At 37.2% G+C, this 16,915-nt stretch overlaps 1 protein-coding gene across 1 annotated transcript; it reads right to left on the bottom strand.

Annotated features, from left to right (window-relative positions):
* LOC139128268 (uncharacterized) lies at positions 1-16,905 on the bottom strand. The gene is made up of 10 exons (XM_070694076.1): positions 16,222-16,905; positions 12,239-12,573; positions 11,326-11,480; positions 10,691-10,860; positions 9,517-9,723; positions 8,850-8,933; positions 6,988-7,611; positions 5,805-5,994; positions 4,149-4,362; positions 1-3,126 (listed from the first exon to the last, which is right to left on the bottom strand). Exons 1-9 carry the CDS (start codon positions 16,567-16,569, stop codon positions 4,280-4,282), a joined length of 2,196 nt encoding a protein of 731 aa, XP_070550177.1. The 5' UTR covers positions 16,570-16,905; the 3' UTR covers positions 1-3,126; positions 4,149-4,279.
* Between the last annotated feature and the right edge of the window lie 10 nt (positions 16,906-16,915).

Here is a 16,915-nt window from a genome sequence, read left to right as displayed (position 1 = left end):
TGTCTATGAAGTACTGAAACAAGTTTTAATTCTATAAAAATATTAAAGTTACACGCCTGAAGGGCACGCTGAAAAATATCTGAATAAACTTATGAGCCCAAAGGTGGCGCAGAAGAAAGCAACTGAATTATGAAATTCATGGCTTGTAGGACGCATTTTCAGGCAAGTATGAGTCTGTGTCGAAATTCAAAAACACACTGACCCTCCCCTATTGGACATTTCAAAAACATGGTGACCCCATATCACAAAAATAAAAAAATATTGTCAATGACACTATCCTCCCATTTTGCAGCGATACTAACTACTAGTACACACACGACATTGCATTCTTACAGGTTGACTAAGAAAATTCCATTGCAAGTCCAAATTAATCTTATACCCCAGCAATATGAAATGCTCCATCTCATAATGACTTTTACACATCTGACAGAAAACAACCCTAGGATCAAGACTATCATGTTTTACAGCAATCAAACAAATACTTTGGGAGAAAATTATTTTTTGAAAAAAAATGGGAAAAATTGCCCCAAAAATACATATATGAAAATTTCACCATAATTTATACAAATCTGACAAAGGTCAACCCTAGGATCATATATACAAGTTTTCAAGGCAATGGGATGAGTGCTTTCAGAAAAGATTTTTTGACAAAAAAACGGGAAAATTGCCCAAAAAGTACAACTTTCAAAATTTCACCACAATTTGAAGAAATGTAACTTAAGTCACTATAAAGAGCATGCATACCAAGTTTCAACCACAATCTGGCCAGTGGTTACAAAGTTTTAGCAATTTGCAGGATTTTTCCTTTTTTCCCCCTTCATTTGCATATTTTTGACTTTGACATGTTTATTTCAACAAACTCACATCCGCACCCCTTGATGCACCTGTCCACCAAATACTAAGATGCTGGGTGCTGCGATTTAGGAGTTTTTAATGTTGTCAAATATACATCCGCACATAATAACTAACATACATACATACATACCGGTACAGACATACAGACAGACCATAGACCCTCCAAAAAACGCGGGTCTATGGACAGACAGACAAACAGATAACATGCATACATTTTTACAGCTTTTAACTTCCAACAGCCGACCAACTTGTCAATATTAGCTTGATCAACTTGATACTACTGCTTATTATAATATAAATGAGAGTTAATTACATTCTAATTAAAGTAAACAAGACTTGCTTATCAACATTTACGTCATAAAAAACAGCATATCTGTCAGGTTATAAAGAATCTTCAGCTGGTTATCTTTATCAGTATTTCATCCTATTAACCAAGCACACTTTAACTTTCAAAATAACATTGCAAGTAAGTTCTGTTGAATAAGTTGAGCCTGTAGGTACTCCGAGAAAGCGCACAGAAGAGACAAATGTTTGCAACTTAAGAAGTTCAAGGTCATCAAAAGCATTATAAGGAATCATGTAACACTTTCATTGCACTGTTTACACAGATTGCATAATGCTATAAATAGCACATGAGGAATCTTAACAGTCAAGCTTTACCATAAAAACCCTATCACTTTGACCACTCTTTTAATTGATCACTCTATTCTTTTCCTCAAAAAGTAATTTTATTTTATCCTTACCAAGTCAACCATAAATGGAAATTGTAACTTTCTCTATCTCTATTTATTTGACCAACCTATCATGACAAACTATTATGAGCCATTTCTTTTAGATAACATACAGAGCACAATATATGACAGTTCAGAATATGTCAAAGTTGGGATTCAGGAAAGTTGCCTTTTCATGTTTTAATCCTCCAAGATGGTAAGCATTTCACCATGAACTGTAAAAAAAGTTGAACATTCTAATAATTCTACACTAAAATTATTTTGGCTTTGTTGATATCCTCATTAATTCAATTATTTAAAATCATATTAATTATTTTTTTCTGGGTGAATTGATAGGGTTTATACAGTACAAGAGTTACATACAATGTAAGTCAAATTCAGTTAAAACATCAATTACTGTCTAACATTGCATCATTCCTATAAATAGCACCTCAGCCTGGAACAGCACAATCATAATCTGCTCATTCACACAGGCAGTACTTGACTTTGAATGAATGACCTACTACATTTCACCTATGTACCAAATTTGAAAGCATGACAAAAAGTACCAAAAAATTTGCAAATTTCAGCTTGAGTTCACAGAGTCATCTTCAAGTCACTCCTAGGAACCTGCACACCCAATTAGAAAGTAATGGCATACATAGTTTCAAAGATTTTTTTAACCAAAAATGGCAAAAATTGCCCACAAATACAAATATGCAAATTGTGCCATAATTTTGATGAATTCTGTTTTGAGTTTTCACAAGGTACCTGCACACCAATTTTAAAGCGATCCAACCATTGGTTTAAGAAGAAAAGATTTTTTACTAAAATGGCAAAAAAAAGAAAAAAAAAATCATTAAAAATAGAAAGCATCAAATATTGACATCAAATCTATATGTTTAAATGAGTTTGGCCCAAGGTACCTAAAACCCAAATATGACAATGATCAGATGAGTAGTTCCTGAGTTATTGATTTTTGACCATTTTTACTTTTCTTCTACCTCATTAGCATATCTATGGGCCTAAATAGTTCATTTTAACAACGGCACATCTACATCATATATGGCATCACTACACCAAAAATTAGCTCAATACGTGCTGCTGTTTTTGAGTTTTTGCGTTGGACGGACGGACAGACAGACAGACATCCATACATACATACATACATACTTACAGACAGACATCTCACATACAGACTTTTTTCAACCATATAACCTCCCATTGCCATATATGTATGGCAAATGGAGGTAAAAAAACAGGGTGACCCCCATGAATCCACCACCCCCAGGCCGAAGAAACTGACCAGTCCCTCAACACCTTGTTTATTAACACCTTGAATGTGCACTTTCAAAAGTTCACCACGGCACATAAGGCATGAAAAAGGTGTAAAATTTTGCATTCAACATTCCTTGAACTAATCAAAGTCTCCTCTGGCACATCACCTACATTCCAATGGAGAAGCTTTGTAGCTTGAGAATAGACCGTTTCCAATTCAGCGCCATCCATTTCCACACATATGCTCGGTCTTCCGGAGTTTACTGCGGTGTGAACACAGCACCTTAAAAATATAAAAATAAAACCATTAAATAAAAATAGTGACAATGAATGTCACTGTGAGCTCATATATACGGACCTACATACATTCAGACGACAGACGCCGTGTTACACTATAAGCTCACATTGGTATGTAATACCAGAATGTGAGCTAAAAATTCAATTTGTGCAGTCAACACTAATAGGAAATTTTGGCCTCATAATCAAATACTCATTGTGACGGAGCACATCTTGGTAAACTATAATGTAAACAATGTATGCAGATTTGCTATGATGTACACATTTTCCACGAAGGCATGTGTAGAAAAGTATGCAGTGAACAAGTCATCAGTCGATGACTGAGTCCCCACAGGTTCAATGTTGTTTAAATGTTTGGAACTTATTATTATTTTTCACAAAAATTTGACAAAAACAGGGCTCATTTTATATCATATTATATCATTTTAAGCTCATTTACATAATTTTGGCAATGACAACTTCATTTGGACAAAATCCCATCTACAGCCCAGGATGCATCTACACACCAAATACCAAGCTGATTTGTCCAGGAGTTCTCAAATTTTTGCAGTGGACGGACGGACGGACATACATACATATATACATACATACATATGGATGACGGATGCCGTTGTACTATAAGCTCACATTGGTATACCAAATGTGAGCTAAAAATGGAACTCTATATGGGATTTTTGTTTCTAATTAATTTTGTTATACAACTTACAATGTATTTTATAGATGACTAGATATATGACAGACTTCTACATATATTTGCTTGACTAGCATTAACAAAAATATCGCAAACCTTGGTTGCAGATATTTGATCAAATTCCAACAAAGTCATCCAAGGGAACAGTGTACAACATTTTGATATTATGCAAAAAACAAATTATGCATGTTTTGCCTTATCATAAAATGTACAGGTATGTGCACAGACTATCACAAAATAATCTTTCCTGAACTGTATGTAAACTTGCATTTTTGTATAAATATAATCACTGATGATAAGTCTCTCTATAATCTTACCATTACTTCTTGTGATGTCCAACACCCATCTCTTCTGGCTGGAAAACACACTTATGATGTTTTTGTACATATCTTCTTTGTGTTTCTTTTCTTCTACCATCCAAAGGTTATGGTGTGGTTCATCCCCAAATTCAACTGTGTGAATTCACCTGCCCATCTTCTGACCAGTAACCGATGACTATGCCATAAACTGACTTCCAAAGGGTCTTCTTCGCTATAGCAAAAGGATATGGAAATATCTGTTTAATAATCATATCCAAGTTTTTGTAAGATGACGCAATAATGTGTGTGAACCAGATTATCAGATAAAATATAGAGCAGCATCAATCTCAATCATGTGTGCTAGTTACTCATTTTCCCTATTGGTCAATTTGAAGAATTAAAGTAACGCCTACAAAACTCTCAGCTGAACACACATAAATCTAATTATATTCACAGAAATAAAATAATCTTGACATTTTTAAGAGAACGTTGGTCTGCAAATGTGTAACATGTTCTCTAAAATATCTAGCATTTCTGTATTTGACCCATTAGCTACTCATTAGGCCAGAGAAAAAAAATCTTGTTCATCAGATAGTTTGGGTCAAGCTTCAGAAGCGGTGCACAAAAAGTTTTAATTTTTTTTCACACAAAATCTACCATTTATTTCATAAAAACAATACCCTGGTCAAGATTTTACAGCTCTCCCCAATAACAGAGTGAATTGTGTGCAGGGATGTAGCAGGACTAACATGTGTTAAACACAAAATGGTGAATATGAGCAATAGTTATGTGGATCCGCTAAAGGACGGGCTTCAAAAGCTCATGTAACAAACCAATTTTCAAAAATTTCCAAAAAATAGAAAATCCCAAACCTGCAAAAGTAGAAGTGGCGATTTTGATGAACAAGTAATTTTTTTTCCTGGCCTTACTGTTGTTTAGGCTTGTAAACTACGTACATTAATGATCCAAGATACCTTATGTGAAGGTTTCAGAACGGCGTTTCTCTGTCAATAATAGAAGTGTCAAACCTCAAAAAGTATAAATAGTGTAAACTAAGGACGATGTTTACAAATGCTATCTATTTTGACAAGACAAAGGCACATGCATATGTTTTGATTTTTAAGATCTGCAAATTACTCGAAATCATGTCTAATTATTAACTAACGACAAATCTTAATGATAGGGTGTTCTCACACATTTTTGAAAATTCGACAGAAAAATATTCAATTTTGTATATAGGATCCTTTAATTAATTTGTTCAAACCTGTCCAAATCACAATGAACAATAATAATACTTCTGTAACATACAATTTAATGACCAAATTTATTAACTAATTCTGGCTTGAAAATAAATCATGAACTTATTGCAAACAAATCACAGGTCCCATGGCCTTCAGGGGTGAACCAACGTCAAAAATAAGGCCACCCAGAAAAGTAATCCAAGCAAATGTTAACCATCCAAAATTCATATGATGAGCATTGATTTATTTTGTAATACTCAATTCAAAAGACATTTAACCCCTAGACAAAAACAAAGGCTATTTGAAAAAGGTGAATTGACAGTTTCAAAATTTGTTATGATGGTTCATACCAGACCACTTAATTTCACTGGTATTTACAGTTTAAAAGCCAAAGCAGATCAAAGCATATATACATTATTAATACTATACTTACATGATTTGTTATTCTTCACAAAGTAGAATGCTTCTTCTGTACGAGTACACGTTTGTTTTAGGATAGTTTTTATGGAGTGAATTTCTTCCGTTTGACAAAATACCACAACATTGTAGTATGGCACACCGCAGTCCAGATTAATGGCCTTCAAAGTTGCCATCACTTGTTCAATATTCTCATCACTCACAATCTGTAGAAGTAAAGAAGGTAAATGCATGGTTAAAATTTGAGTATTACCATAAACATAACCTAGTCATGACATGGATTACTTCACTATTACTGTTTATATGTTTGTAAAACAATGTACATTAAGCTAAACATTTACAACTTTTTCAGAGACACGTATTGGGAAATTATCTGTATCCTTTGGCTCATGGCCAACTCAGGTTTTCAGTTTGAACTACAGTATCTTGTTCTAGTCTTGATAGCCTACAAAATGCCAAGTACGCTGTTTGTCAACTGAGCTTTTCAGTATGTTATTATCAACAAAGGAATTGAAATTCTGACTCATCGCTTTTCAACAATAACAATGCTGTCTTTAAGGATGAGATGCACCTTTAACGGTACTAATTTTGAATCCATCCTTAAACACATCATGTTGATAAGCTATATAATGGGTATTTCATCACGCTTTTGGGGACTTGAATGAAAAGAAAGAGTATTAATTGCGGCACAAAGTGATCCCACAGCAGATATAAAGGGTGTTCTTAAAATAGTCCTGAGTGCATGATGTGCATCGAGCCTGACAGCTGCAGCTGGTGTCAAACTGCACAGTATCTCACCCAGAAATGCAAAGTATTTTTCACACATCCATCAAGCTCAGAATTAACACTGACAAGACAACACATCACCAAAATTGATTGGCTAGCTCTACTTTATGCGATACAAATAAAATTCACCTCATAAATGAAGTACTTATTAGTTTTGGTCCCAAGTACGTTATGTAACTCAGTATGACAAAATTAGTTTTACGAAAGTGTGTTTACAGAAATGACGTCACCGATAGTCTCCGCAGTTAATGAATTCAGTCGTCAAAAATAACATCACATTCAATCAAAATTAGTGTTTTGGTAAGGTTATCTAACATTGTTTTCAAGGTTACAAGGCAAGTAATTGACCCTTTTAATCTAAAAATTTAAATACCAAGTTTTCTGTGCTTCAAATTTTGTGAGATCTCTCTTACCTCATCCATATCAATTAGAGTGAGTTCTGCCCCTGTAAATTCTGGACAGCAAGCTTTTATCTCCTTTGCAGTTAAAGATACAACATCTGTGTTAAGTATACATCCCTTGGTGCCATCTTGCCCAGAGAAAATGTTTGTGTGGTTGGAATCTTGAACATTTTCTCCTGCATCTAGAATCCCTCGGATCTTTCTGCATTCGTTCACCATTTCGGGAGGTATTCCTCTGCTAAATGATAGCTCTTTGAAGCGGCTCAGATATTCTCTGCTGGCATACTCTGGCAATTTTTCTGAAAACATCTGCCAGGGCATGTGCAGCTCTTTCACCATACTTTCCTGTATGGTCTTCAGTTTCTTGACTTCCTTCGCCTCCCTGTTCATTTCTTGCAGGGTCATTTCTCCATCTCTAATGTTTTGAAGGAAATCACTGATGGTGTCATCATTGAGTAGAACGAGGTTATGGAACAGATATACTGGTAGATCTGGCTTAGTCATCATAGTTTTCTTATGGAGTTTTTGTCCTTTAAGTGTGCCTGTCTCATATGCTTCAAACACATCATCGAGGGTGCTTGCAATATCTGGTTGAAGCTTTGCCAGGTTAAGGATTGTTTCTATATCTTTGCCATTCTGTGAAGGAAACAAATACAACATGTTGACAAACCTACAATCAAACATCAATGCTGTGAGACAAGCTGTTTTGAAGATGATTTTTTTTAAATTGTTAACATCAATATAGTTGTAAGCAATATCATTATTAGAACAAACCAGAGTTTTGCATTCCCCTTGGATCTGATATGTACACAAAATTATTAGACAAACTTGTTTCACACAACATTACAACTTTAGTAAGGAAGATCACAGTAAGACAAAGTCTTATTTAGCCAGAAAAATATGGTGTCATTGCATTCATGTTGAGTGACACTGCAACATTACTTCATTTGTGTCTGTGTCCCACTACATAACACCAGGTGTGACATAACAGGGCTCAAGATTATTTGAACTGTAATCAAATGGTAAATGTAGACCACCAAACCTATTTTCTGGTTCTTCAAAGTGAAATAGTGTCAGAAGTGTGAAATATCGAATACTCAAAATATGTTCAAAAATATCACCTGTACTGAGAAATACTGGATTCAAAATAAGTACCATTAAACGTGCATCTCATCCTTAAAGGGGAACGTTACCCTGATTTTATAAGTTGATATTGTGAACATAATATAAAGGGCATGCAAAAAATGTCCACTACACTAACTTTCACTCACGCATAGTGGAGATAATGACGCACGCTAACCTGGAAGTGACGTAGGTTACTTATCGCGTCGTCAGCTAGGCTGGGCTATGTACAATAGGAAGCCATATTGCCCCGTTAATAAACAGTCGGAATAAACTTTACGTTGACAGCGTGTACTTCGCGTCAACTGCAACATAAGTAAACTACGTCACTTCCGGCTGAATTTGCCAAGGCGCTATTGCCGTACGGAGAAGTGAAAGTGAATGAAAGCATCGGAATATTGCTATTTCAGCCATTCTCATTGTATTCTGAAGTGTAAAATCTTGGGTAACGTTCCTCTTTAAGATGGAAAAATTAATGACACTTTTTTCAATTTAGGGTAACATACCGGTCTCATTAAAACCCCTCATGAATTTTTAGCTAATTTTCTGTTGCCAATTGGGGGTACTATATTCGGATGAATACCGTAGCGATTTTTGGATACAGGACAACTGTCAATTTCTAGTCATGTGTTGGTATAAGGGTTCATCTTTACTGCAATATGAACTTGTATATTCCAGATGATATGAATCTAATTGCATTTTTAAGTCTGTCAAATTGAAGATTCAAATAATCATAAAAATTTCATCATTACCTGTTGTAGGATATTCTTACATGATTTTCTCCATTCTTCAGAAGCTGTATTTTCAGACGATAACCTGTCACGGCACAACTGGACCTAATGAGAGTAATGGAACAGTCAAATAAATGGCACTGTCAGTCAAATTTTAGTGGATAATTCTTTAAAGGGAGGGGTGGACAAGCCTGATTATACATAGATATCTTCTTTGGGATGAGTTATTAAATAGAAGTCATTTTGGTCAACCAAAAGTAACGTGATTTTGCTAAAAACCCAAGAAAAAACTGTTCCGTAGTGCTTCATAGTTTCTCAGAGGGAGAAAGCTACAAACAAAAGCTCCATTTTTTAGCAAACCATTGTTAGCAAAATCGCGTGATTTGTGGTTGACCAAAATGTTTTCTATTTAGTAACTCATCCCAAAAGATGATATTTAGAAGACTTCTTTATTTGCTCACCCTTCCCTTTAATAATACAGTGATGTTATCATGATAATCAGTGCTCCTGTATGTTTATGCGCAACACTTCTGAATAATTTTCCTTTTCATATTGTGATACATCTTATCACAGTAAGTATAATAGAAAAGTTTAAATAACCGGCATGTTAAATTAGCAAATTCCAACACCAAGCTAAATTAGCTAAAAAGCAATGCTAGCTAAAAAGACTGATTTTACGGTATCTTACCTTCTCCCTTGTGCTTATCTTATGTACAAGGTGCTGGATATCATTGTGTCGGTTTGATAGCCACATAGCTGCTTCTTCCGATAGGTCACAATATATTTTACAATTTCTGGATTTAAAGAGTGGTTTATCCTTGTACTTCTCACTCATCTGTTTTGTCGCAGTGAAGTTGTGTTGGCCCCCAAGTATAGTATATTCATATCCATTGACCTGGAAAAAATATTACATACAAAATACTTTATTATAACAGTAACATCTAGCTTATGGTTATACCCTATATTTCTGAACAATTTCCTTGTTGTATTTGGTTACATTGGTTTATGTGTTACATGGAGATAGATGTACACAACATTGATTAAAAACATATTCTGTTATAAAAATTGATTGAAGGACCACATCAAAAATCCTAGGCACACTTGTCAAGCATATACCAACAATTTCTCATCAGGCCAGAGAGAAAAAATTCTTGTTCATTGGATTTTTGGGGTCAAGCTTATGCAGCTGAGTAAATTATTTAACATTTTTTCTTCAAACCAGCAAAATCTGCCACTTATTTCGCTTTTTTGATAACTCAATCAAGATTTTGCAACTCTCCACAATAACAGTGTGAATTGTGTGCAGGGATGCAGCAGGACAAACATGGGGCAGGCTCCAAAAGTCCATTTTACCAACCAATTAAAAAAAATTCCAAATCTGCAAAAGTAGAAGTGGCGATTCCGATAAACAATTTACTCTCTCTTCCTGGTCTCAAATAAATTTCCTTTAAATTTCCTGCCATGTGGTTCTTATGTAAATAATGACAACAAAATGAACTTAATGCCACATATCTGGGCTTTTGCCAATATATGAGAGAAGTTGCATTCTATTTCTAGGCATTCATCAACTTTACAGATTTTGAGTCATGGGAAATTTTTAGGGATTCTGCAATACCATATGATGGAAGCACCAAGTTTAGGCACTTATTTCCCTTGATTCAAAATCTGTAAAGTTGACGAATGCCTAGAAATAGAATGCAACTTCTGTCACTATTTTTGGCAGTTTTTGTTAAAAACCGGGAGTGATATAAATGGAGAAACTGAACCTCAAAGCTGGCACATATGTAAAAATCAGCCTTGAAGAAATTCAAATGTTGAGAAAGCTTAGAACTACCAGTATGTGGGCAGCAATTCATACTTACGTTATTCTTATTGAACTGCTCCTTCCTTAAATCAACCAGGACAATATATGGACTGTATGAGTCATCGGTGAATCTTTCCATGCTGTTGACAAGTTTTGTGACGAAATAGCTATCCACCTCTCTCACTTGTTTGCCAAGTTTTAAGTTACACATATGTATACTGAAAATACCTTCAGATAAAAAAAATATATATATACCGTCACTATCACAGTGGTGCAAACTTTTATCGATTGGGTTTATCTGTACCATTACAACTTCTTGGGTCAATTTCTATTTTTTGGGGTCAATGTCCCGAGACCCCTGCCTCGGTACAACCCTGCTACATGTTACAACTTGAGATTGTGCATCATTTATCACGTACACCATTGGCATTGTCCCTGTGAATATCTTGCCCAATCAAATTTTTGATGTGATATTTCTGATTTGACAGTGTAAATTTCACATAACTGCACCCCAAAGAGATCCCTGTTCAACACAACAAACATCAATGGTGCTCTAAAAATAATGCTGTGCGCATGATGCGCATTGAGCTTGGCGGCTGCCGGAGAGGAACTGCATGGTATCTCACCCACAAACGCAAAATGAATAGTTTTCACATGTCCACCAAGTTTGGAATTTACACAAAACATCCTTACCAGGAATTGCACGGCCTTCCACAAGCTGCTGCATGGAATTGTCTGCTTCAACTTCATTTGCAGGTACACGTTTTCTTTTTTTCTTCATCAAATCTGGTATACTGTCACCACTTCTTGGTCGCTTGTTCTTGTTCTGTTTATCACCATTACCAGTACTGGGGTGATAAGAAATGTATTAATAACACCGCCAATGATACAGTGGTACTAACATTTGATTAGAATGAGTAAACACAAAATCTATAACTTGGAACTTTCTCAAAAATAAAACCTGCATACTTTAAAAGGTGTATTATTGTAAAATTTTCCTGAGTTGAAGATAACCTAAAGCTCACAGCTGAAATGTGTAGCAGTTCTGAAGTTTTTGGCAGTGGACTGATATACAAACTCACATACAGACACTGGACATCAACTAAAAAATAATGTACTATAACTTTCATACATGCATAAGCTCATATTGGTATACCAAACGTGAGCTAAACAAAAAACACACACAAGTCACTGGTTCAAATCTATCATAGACTGTATAGGGAACTGTCCATGCTTCTAGTCAACTTTTTTGTTTGATAACTTTTGATACTATTCAGTATCCTATGAATGTTCAAAATAGATATGAAATTGTCAGTGACACTATGCTTTCCAAAAATGAATTTTACCAATGACACCTTTATAGCTAGGAATTTGACCAGTCTTTCTACATTCACAGTCCTATGAAATTGTAAGTGACACTATGCTTTCCATTCATCTGCATTTTTTTCTAGTTCCAATTACAATAACACCTGTCATCCAAAAGAATTATGAGTTCTGGTTCACAGGCAAAAAGCACAAACTTCTCCCCCATTTGTTTTGATCAATAACTTTTTAGTACAGATCACTACTAACAAAAGTGGCAGTACCGACTCTCTTCATAACTTACCAAATGTTGTTAGAGTTGTTGATTGGTTCAGGAGACAAGGATCTTCTTTCTGTGGAACTGCCTGATGTACTACTAGTTGAGCAACTTTGACTACTTGATGGACTGCTAAGTGGAGACTCACTGTCAGATAGTGACGAATCTGTGTCCATAGACACATCTGGTGGAATTATATCTGTCTGCTCCTCTGTATGATCACTGGCACTGCTCACTAGCTCATTGTATTTTGTTACAAAGTCAGCTGCTACAGTTATGTCTCGAAAGTTGCGACAGAAGTCATTTCGATGCCACTCAAATTCTTGACGATATAGAGTGTGGCGATGATTCTTAAAGTGAATCTGATACATAAACAACCGGTGAAAAAGGAAAAAAAAAAACACAAGGGTAAATAGAGTATATACAGTGTCATGGTTTGACATGTCAGCATGATGAGGGGATACATGAAGTGAAACCTGTCATTACAGACATCACTTTTATCAGGAAACATGTCTAATAAGAATAATTTTTAAGGAAAAAATTCAAGATTTCAATACAATATTACATATCTATTGTAAGTACAGTTGTACATGTCTTCATTAATGACTGTTTTTTTTTTTTTTGTGATGACGTCCTTATAGGGGAAGTTCACCAAGGATGATTTTCACATATGTGGTAGCTCTGTGGTCACTTACCCAGGAAAAACTATTTTCACCATTTATAACTTGCAAATTTGTTTCAAAGAAACGATAAAAATAGTACAGGAAGTTGCCCATGTAATTTGAATCATGGGAAAAAAGCTCCAAGCTGGAGCTTGCATGATGTGATATGGAACAGTCCGGGTCAGCTCCAAAATTGGAGACTCATTATGATAATGTATTCCGGCATTCAGCCAATCATCGACCAGATTACATCATTAATAAAGTACAGGTCACGCTGGGTCACAAATTACCCACCAAGTGTGATCGGCAGTTTTGGACCGCTTATTAAGCCCCTGTCTTGTGAATTTCGACGAATTCCGACAGTCAACATAATCCAAGTGTTCTGCAGAAGGTCATGTCCAACAAGGAGTCCGATTAGTGAACAAATATTCGAAATATTGACGATTCATTTCTACCCCCAGTTTATCGATTTCGCTCAAGTACCGAGAATCATTTTGTGGATGTTCGTCTATCTCTATTAGAAATACTGTTATAAAGGTTATTTGTGTAGGTACGCGTATAACATTTTGCAAGGAAGAAGAGCAATGTCAGACTTTTAAAACGATACCTGTTTTGTAGTTGTCAAACGCAGACTAAAAATGGTACGCGATTTTGAAAATGTGTTGACAGAGTGGCCACACAACTGTTCCCCATACGGTAGAATTTGTATCGCTGCCATCACCGATACAAATGGGGTATTCTGAACGATCTGTGTAGGTACACGATTTATATTTCGCAGGACTTCAAGCCAGAGTCTAGGAATCACAGCGATATATGGGGTTTGGTTGTCTTAGCCAGAATAAAACTGGTACGCGCTTTTGAAATTGTGTTTTGACAGAGAGGCCACACAACTGTTCGACATTATGACAGAATACGGCGCGGGAGTTCGACACAGTATGGCGTACGTAACGAAGGACGCATGTGGAGGTTGCCAGGAAATACAATTTTTACTGATGGCGCGCTGGCCGCTGATTGGCTAATGAGAGTGGGGAAATATTATGGTATAGCGCTCCAATTTTGGAGCTGACCCGGACTGTGCAAGGGACCATCTCCGGACGGGTATGGCCCTCACATTGTCCACTCACAGTAACACAGTAGTAAACAGCAACACAAAATCTGACAGTGGACAGTTTATTATAAGTGAATCATCGTTTATGCAAGGATACTCAGTATAAACAAAAGTTATGTAAATACGCACAGCCTGATTTAAGCATAGGTGAGTGGACAATGCCATACCCATGGGAAAATGGTCCCTTCCATATCACATTATGCAAACTCCAAGCTTGGCGCTTTTTCCCATGATTCAAATTACATGGGCAACTGCCTGTACCATTTCTATCAGTTTTTGTAAAAAAAAGCGCAAGTTATAAATGGCAAAAATAGCTTTTCCGGGATAAGTGATCACAAAGTTAGCACATACGGAAAAATCATCCTTGGTGAATTTCCCCTTTAATAAATAGGCTCAAAATCAGGGGAACCATATGAGAGCTAAACCAATAGAGAGAAGACTTTCATGGGTAAAGACAATTAAACTATGGGATAAGAGAAAAAAACACCTAAGTTATGACAAAATGTCAGAAATTAAGAAAGAAAACAAAGAGTTAAGGGAGTTCAGGCTGCATTCTGGGATATTCCAAGATGGACATCCAGGTTAGAAAGGAGGAAAGGATCCCTGGTTGAGTTTCTACTTCCACACATTATTTGTGAGAGTGCTCGCTCGTCTTAATGCTGAGGGTGCACATTAAAGGCAAAGATCAGTTGGTTGAGACGGCCAGAGGGCTGTGAGAGAGTCTATGCAGAGGGGCACATGTACATATGACAAGACCCTTCACAATGATAATGCTCTGAAAATGCTCAGAAAACTTGCTTATTTTTGTGGAAATTTTGCACCAGTAGCTGCTAGAACATTACTACTCTGAATGGTAACTGGTCGTTTCGGCACCAAGTCGTTTCGGCCCAAGTCGTTTCGGCCTCGAATTTTCGTCCCAAAGTCATTTCGGCACCGCACCCCAAGACGTTTCGGCATCCCTGTTTCGATTTGTTTTCAAACTATTTAGTAATTGACTGACCAGCCATATTCGTAAGCGTGACCTTTGCGTTCTGACCAGTACTTTTCTGTGCATTTGTGTGACATTTGCCGTGCTGTTTTGGCACCGCTTTCAAACATTTGCCGTGTCGGCGGCTATTGCTATCGATAAACTTGTGTCACAGATTTTAAAACGATATGAAGTTTTTTTTCTTACGGTCTCTTACTATGTTCTCACGAAGTGAAGCATGATGTACATGAATGTTATTTGACACTACTTTTTATAGTGCTTGGATGTGCAACATTACGCTCCAGCACTACTTCCCGCAAATATCCCTGAGCAGTGCCGAAACGTCTTGGGTCGCGGTGCCGAAACGACTTGGGGCCTGAAATCGGGAGGCCGAAACGTCTTGGGCCGAAACGACTTGGTGCCGAAACGTCTAGAAACCCTCTGAATGGCAGGAGCTTTTGTTTGGAGCTTTTCTCCCACTAAAACTAGGCAGCCATATTGAATCAGTTTTTTTTCTTGGATTTTTAGCAAAATCCTGTGACTTGTGGTTAATTACTTCAAATTAGTAACTCACCAAAGAGAAGATATCTATGTATAAATCACGCTTGCCCACCATTCCCTAACTGGGTGTTTTCTTCGTTAATTTTGGACATTTTGTCTTTAACTTGCATGTTGTTAGTTTGTTTTCTCTTAGTCAATATGTTATTTGCCTTAACCTAAGTATTAAAAGTAAAGTTGTAAAGCTAGATTTTCGACTGCAACTAGTAGCTCTAGCAAAACAGTCGCTTGTTTTCTGATACACGCCGACCGTAGCTGCAAAATTGTAGCGCTACGGTGAGGCGGCCGGTGATTTTTGTTCTTTTGCGACTACTGGTGAGCGAAGTCGCAAAAAACCAAAAAAGCACCGACCGCCTCACTGTAGCGCTACAATTTTGCAGCTAACGCCGACCGGTATTATGGCCGGCGTGTAGTGGAAAACATGCCACTCTGATTTGAGAGCCAGTATGTAGTGTACGCGTGAGATCATACTTGCTTTGCGTACGGTACATGTCTGTGTGTTTCCGCCGCGCCGGGCCATGTAACGCCGGGAACGCACGGACCTGAATGCCGAGCAAGGGATCGTATACACGGCTGTGTATCACCGTGCACCATGGCAGTACCACAGATGTTCCAGCGGTGCGTTTCCGGGGGCAAAACGCTCTATGCTCCACGCATACACACATATGTGACATGAAATAACAACTTCCACGTCGACGAAAAAGGGAACACTTACCTTGATGCCAACTTGCCCGAGGCCGTTTCGGTTTTTTGCGTCTACGTCCAACTTCTCAACAGCAGAAGTTGGTTGTTTTGCACTGCGACCACTATCGACAGCCGGTGTCCAATCTTGCCACTTGCACCACTCTTCTTGGGATCTGTGACATACACAAACACTTCTTCCTGTCCGTCTTCTTTCACGAACCACCAATGCCTTTTCACTGTCATCTTCGTTGCTGAGTCTTCGCCGCACTGATGATGGTAGCGACTTCTCCTCGAGACTGTGTACAATTTCTCCGGCCCAGGGTAGCCTAAATCGGAGGCTATTTTGCATAGCATTTCTTGGCCGTACTTCACACTTCATTTTTCATAGAGTAATGTGTATATTTAGATATTTGGCAATAGGCGTGAACAAGCTTGTCGCAGAGGCGGACGACGGCCACACCACCCCAACTGCGTCTGCGAACAATAGATCTGACGCTGGATACGATTTCCAGACCTGCTCTAGTCACACTTACTCGAGTCATGATATGTCGTACTCATAGTCTGTACACCGAAACTGCATAAAACAACAGAACTAAATCAGTAAAAACGGACAAACATATTTAGGTGAAAATTCCGTAGTTTGACCAGTCGAACACATGCGCGTAAACCAAGATGAACGTTAGCACCTCAACCGGATATGAAAAAGATGTCAGGTTAGAGTTGAA

The sequence above is a fragment of the Ptychodera flava genome, unplaced genomic scaffold (assembly GCF_041260155.1).
Source record: "Ptychodera flava strain L36383 unplaced genomic scaffold, AS_Pfla_20210202 Scaffold_46__1_contigs__length_1169225_pilon, whole genome shotgun sequence".
In the NCBI taxonomy this organism is placed as follows: domain Eukaryota; kingdom Metazoa; phylum Hemichordata; class Enteropneusta; family Ptychoderidae; genus Ptychodera; species Ptychodera flava.
This window is presented reverse-complemented; position numbering and strand designations above follow the sequence as displayed.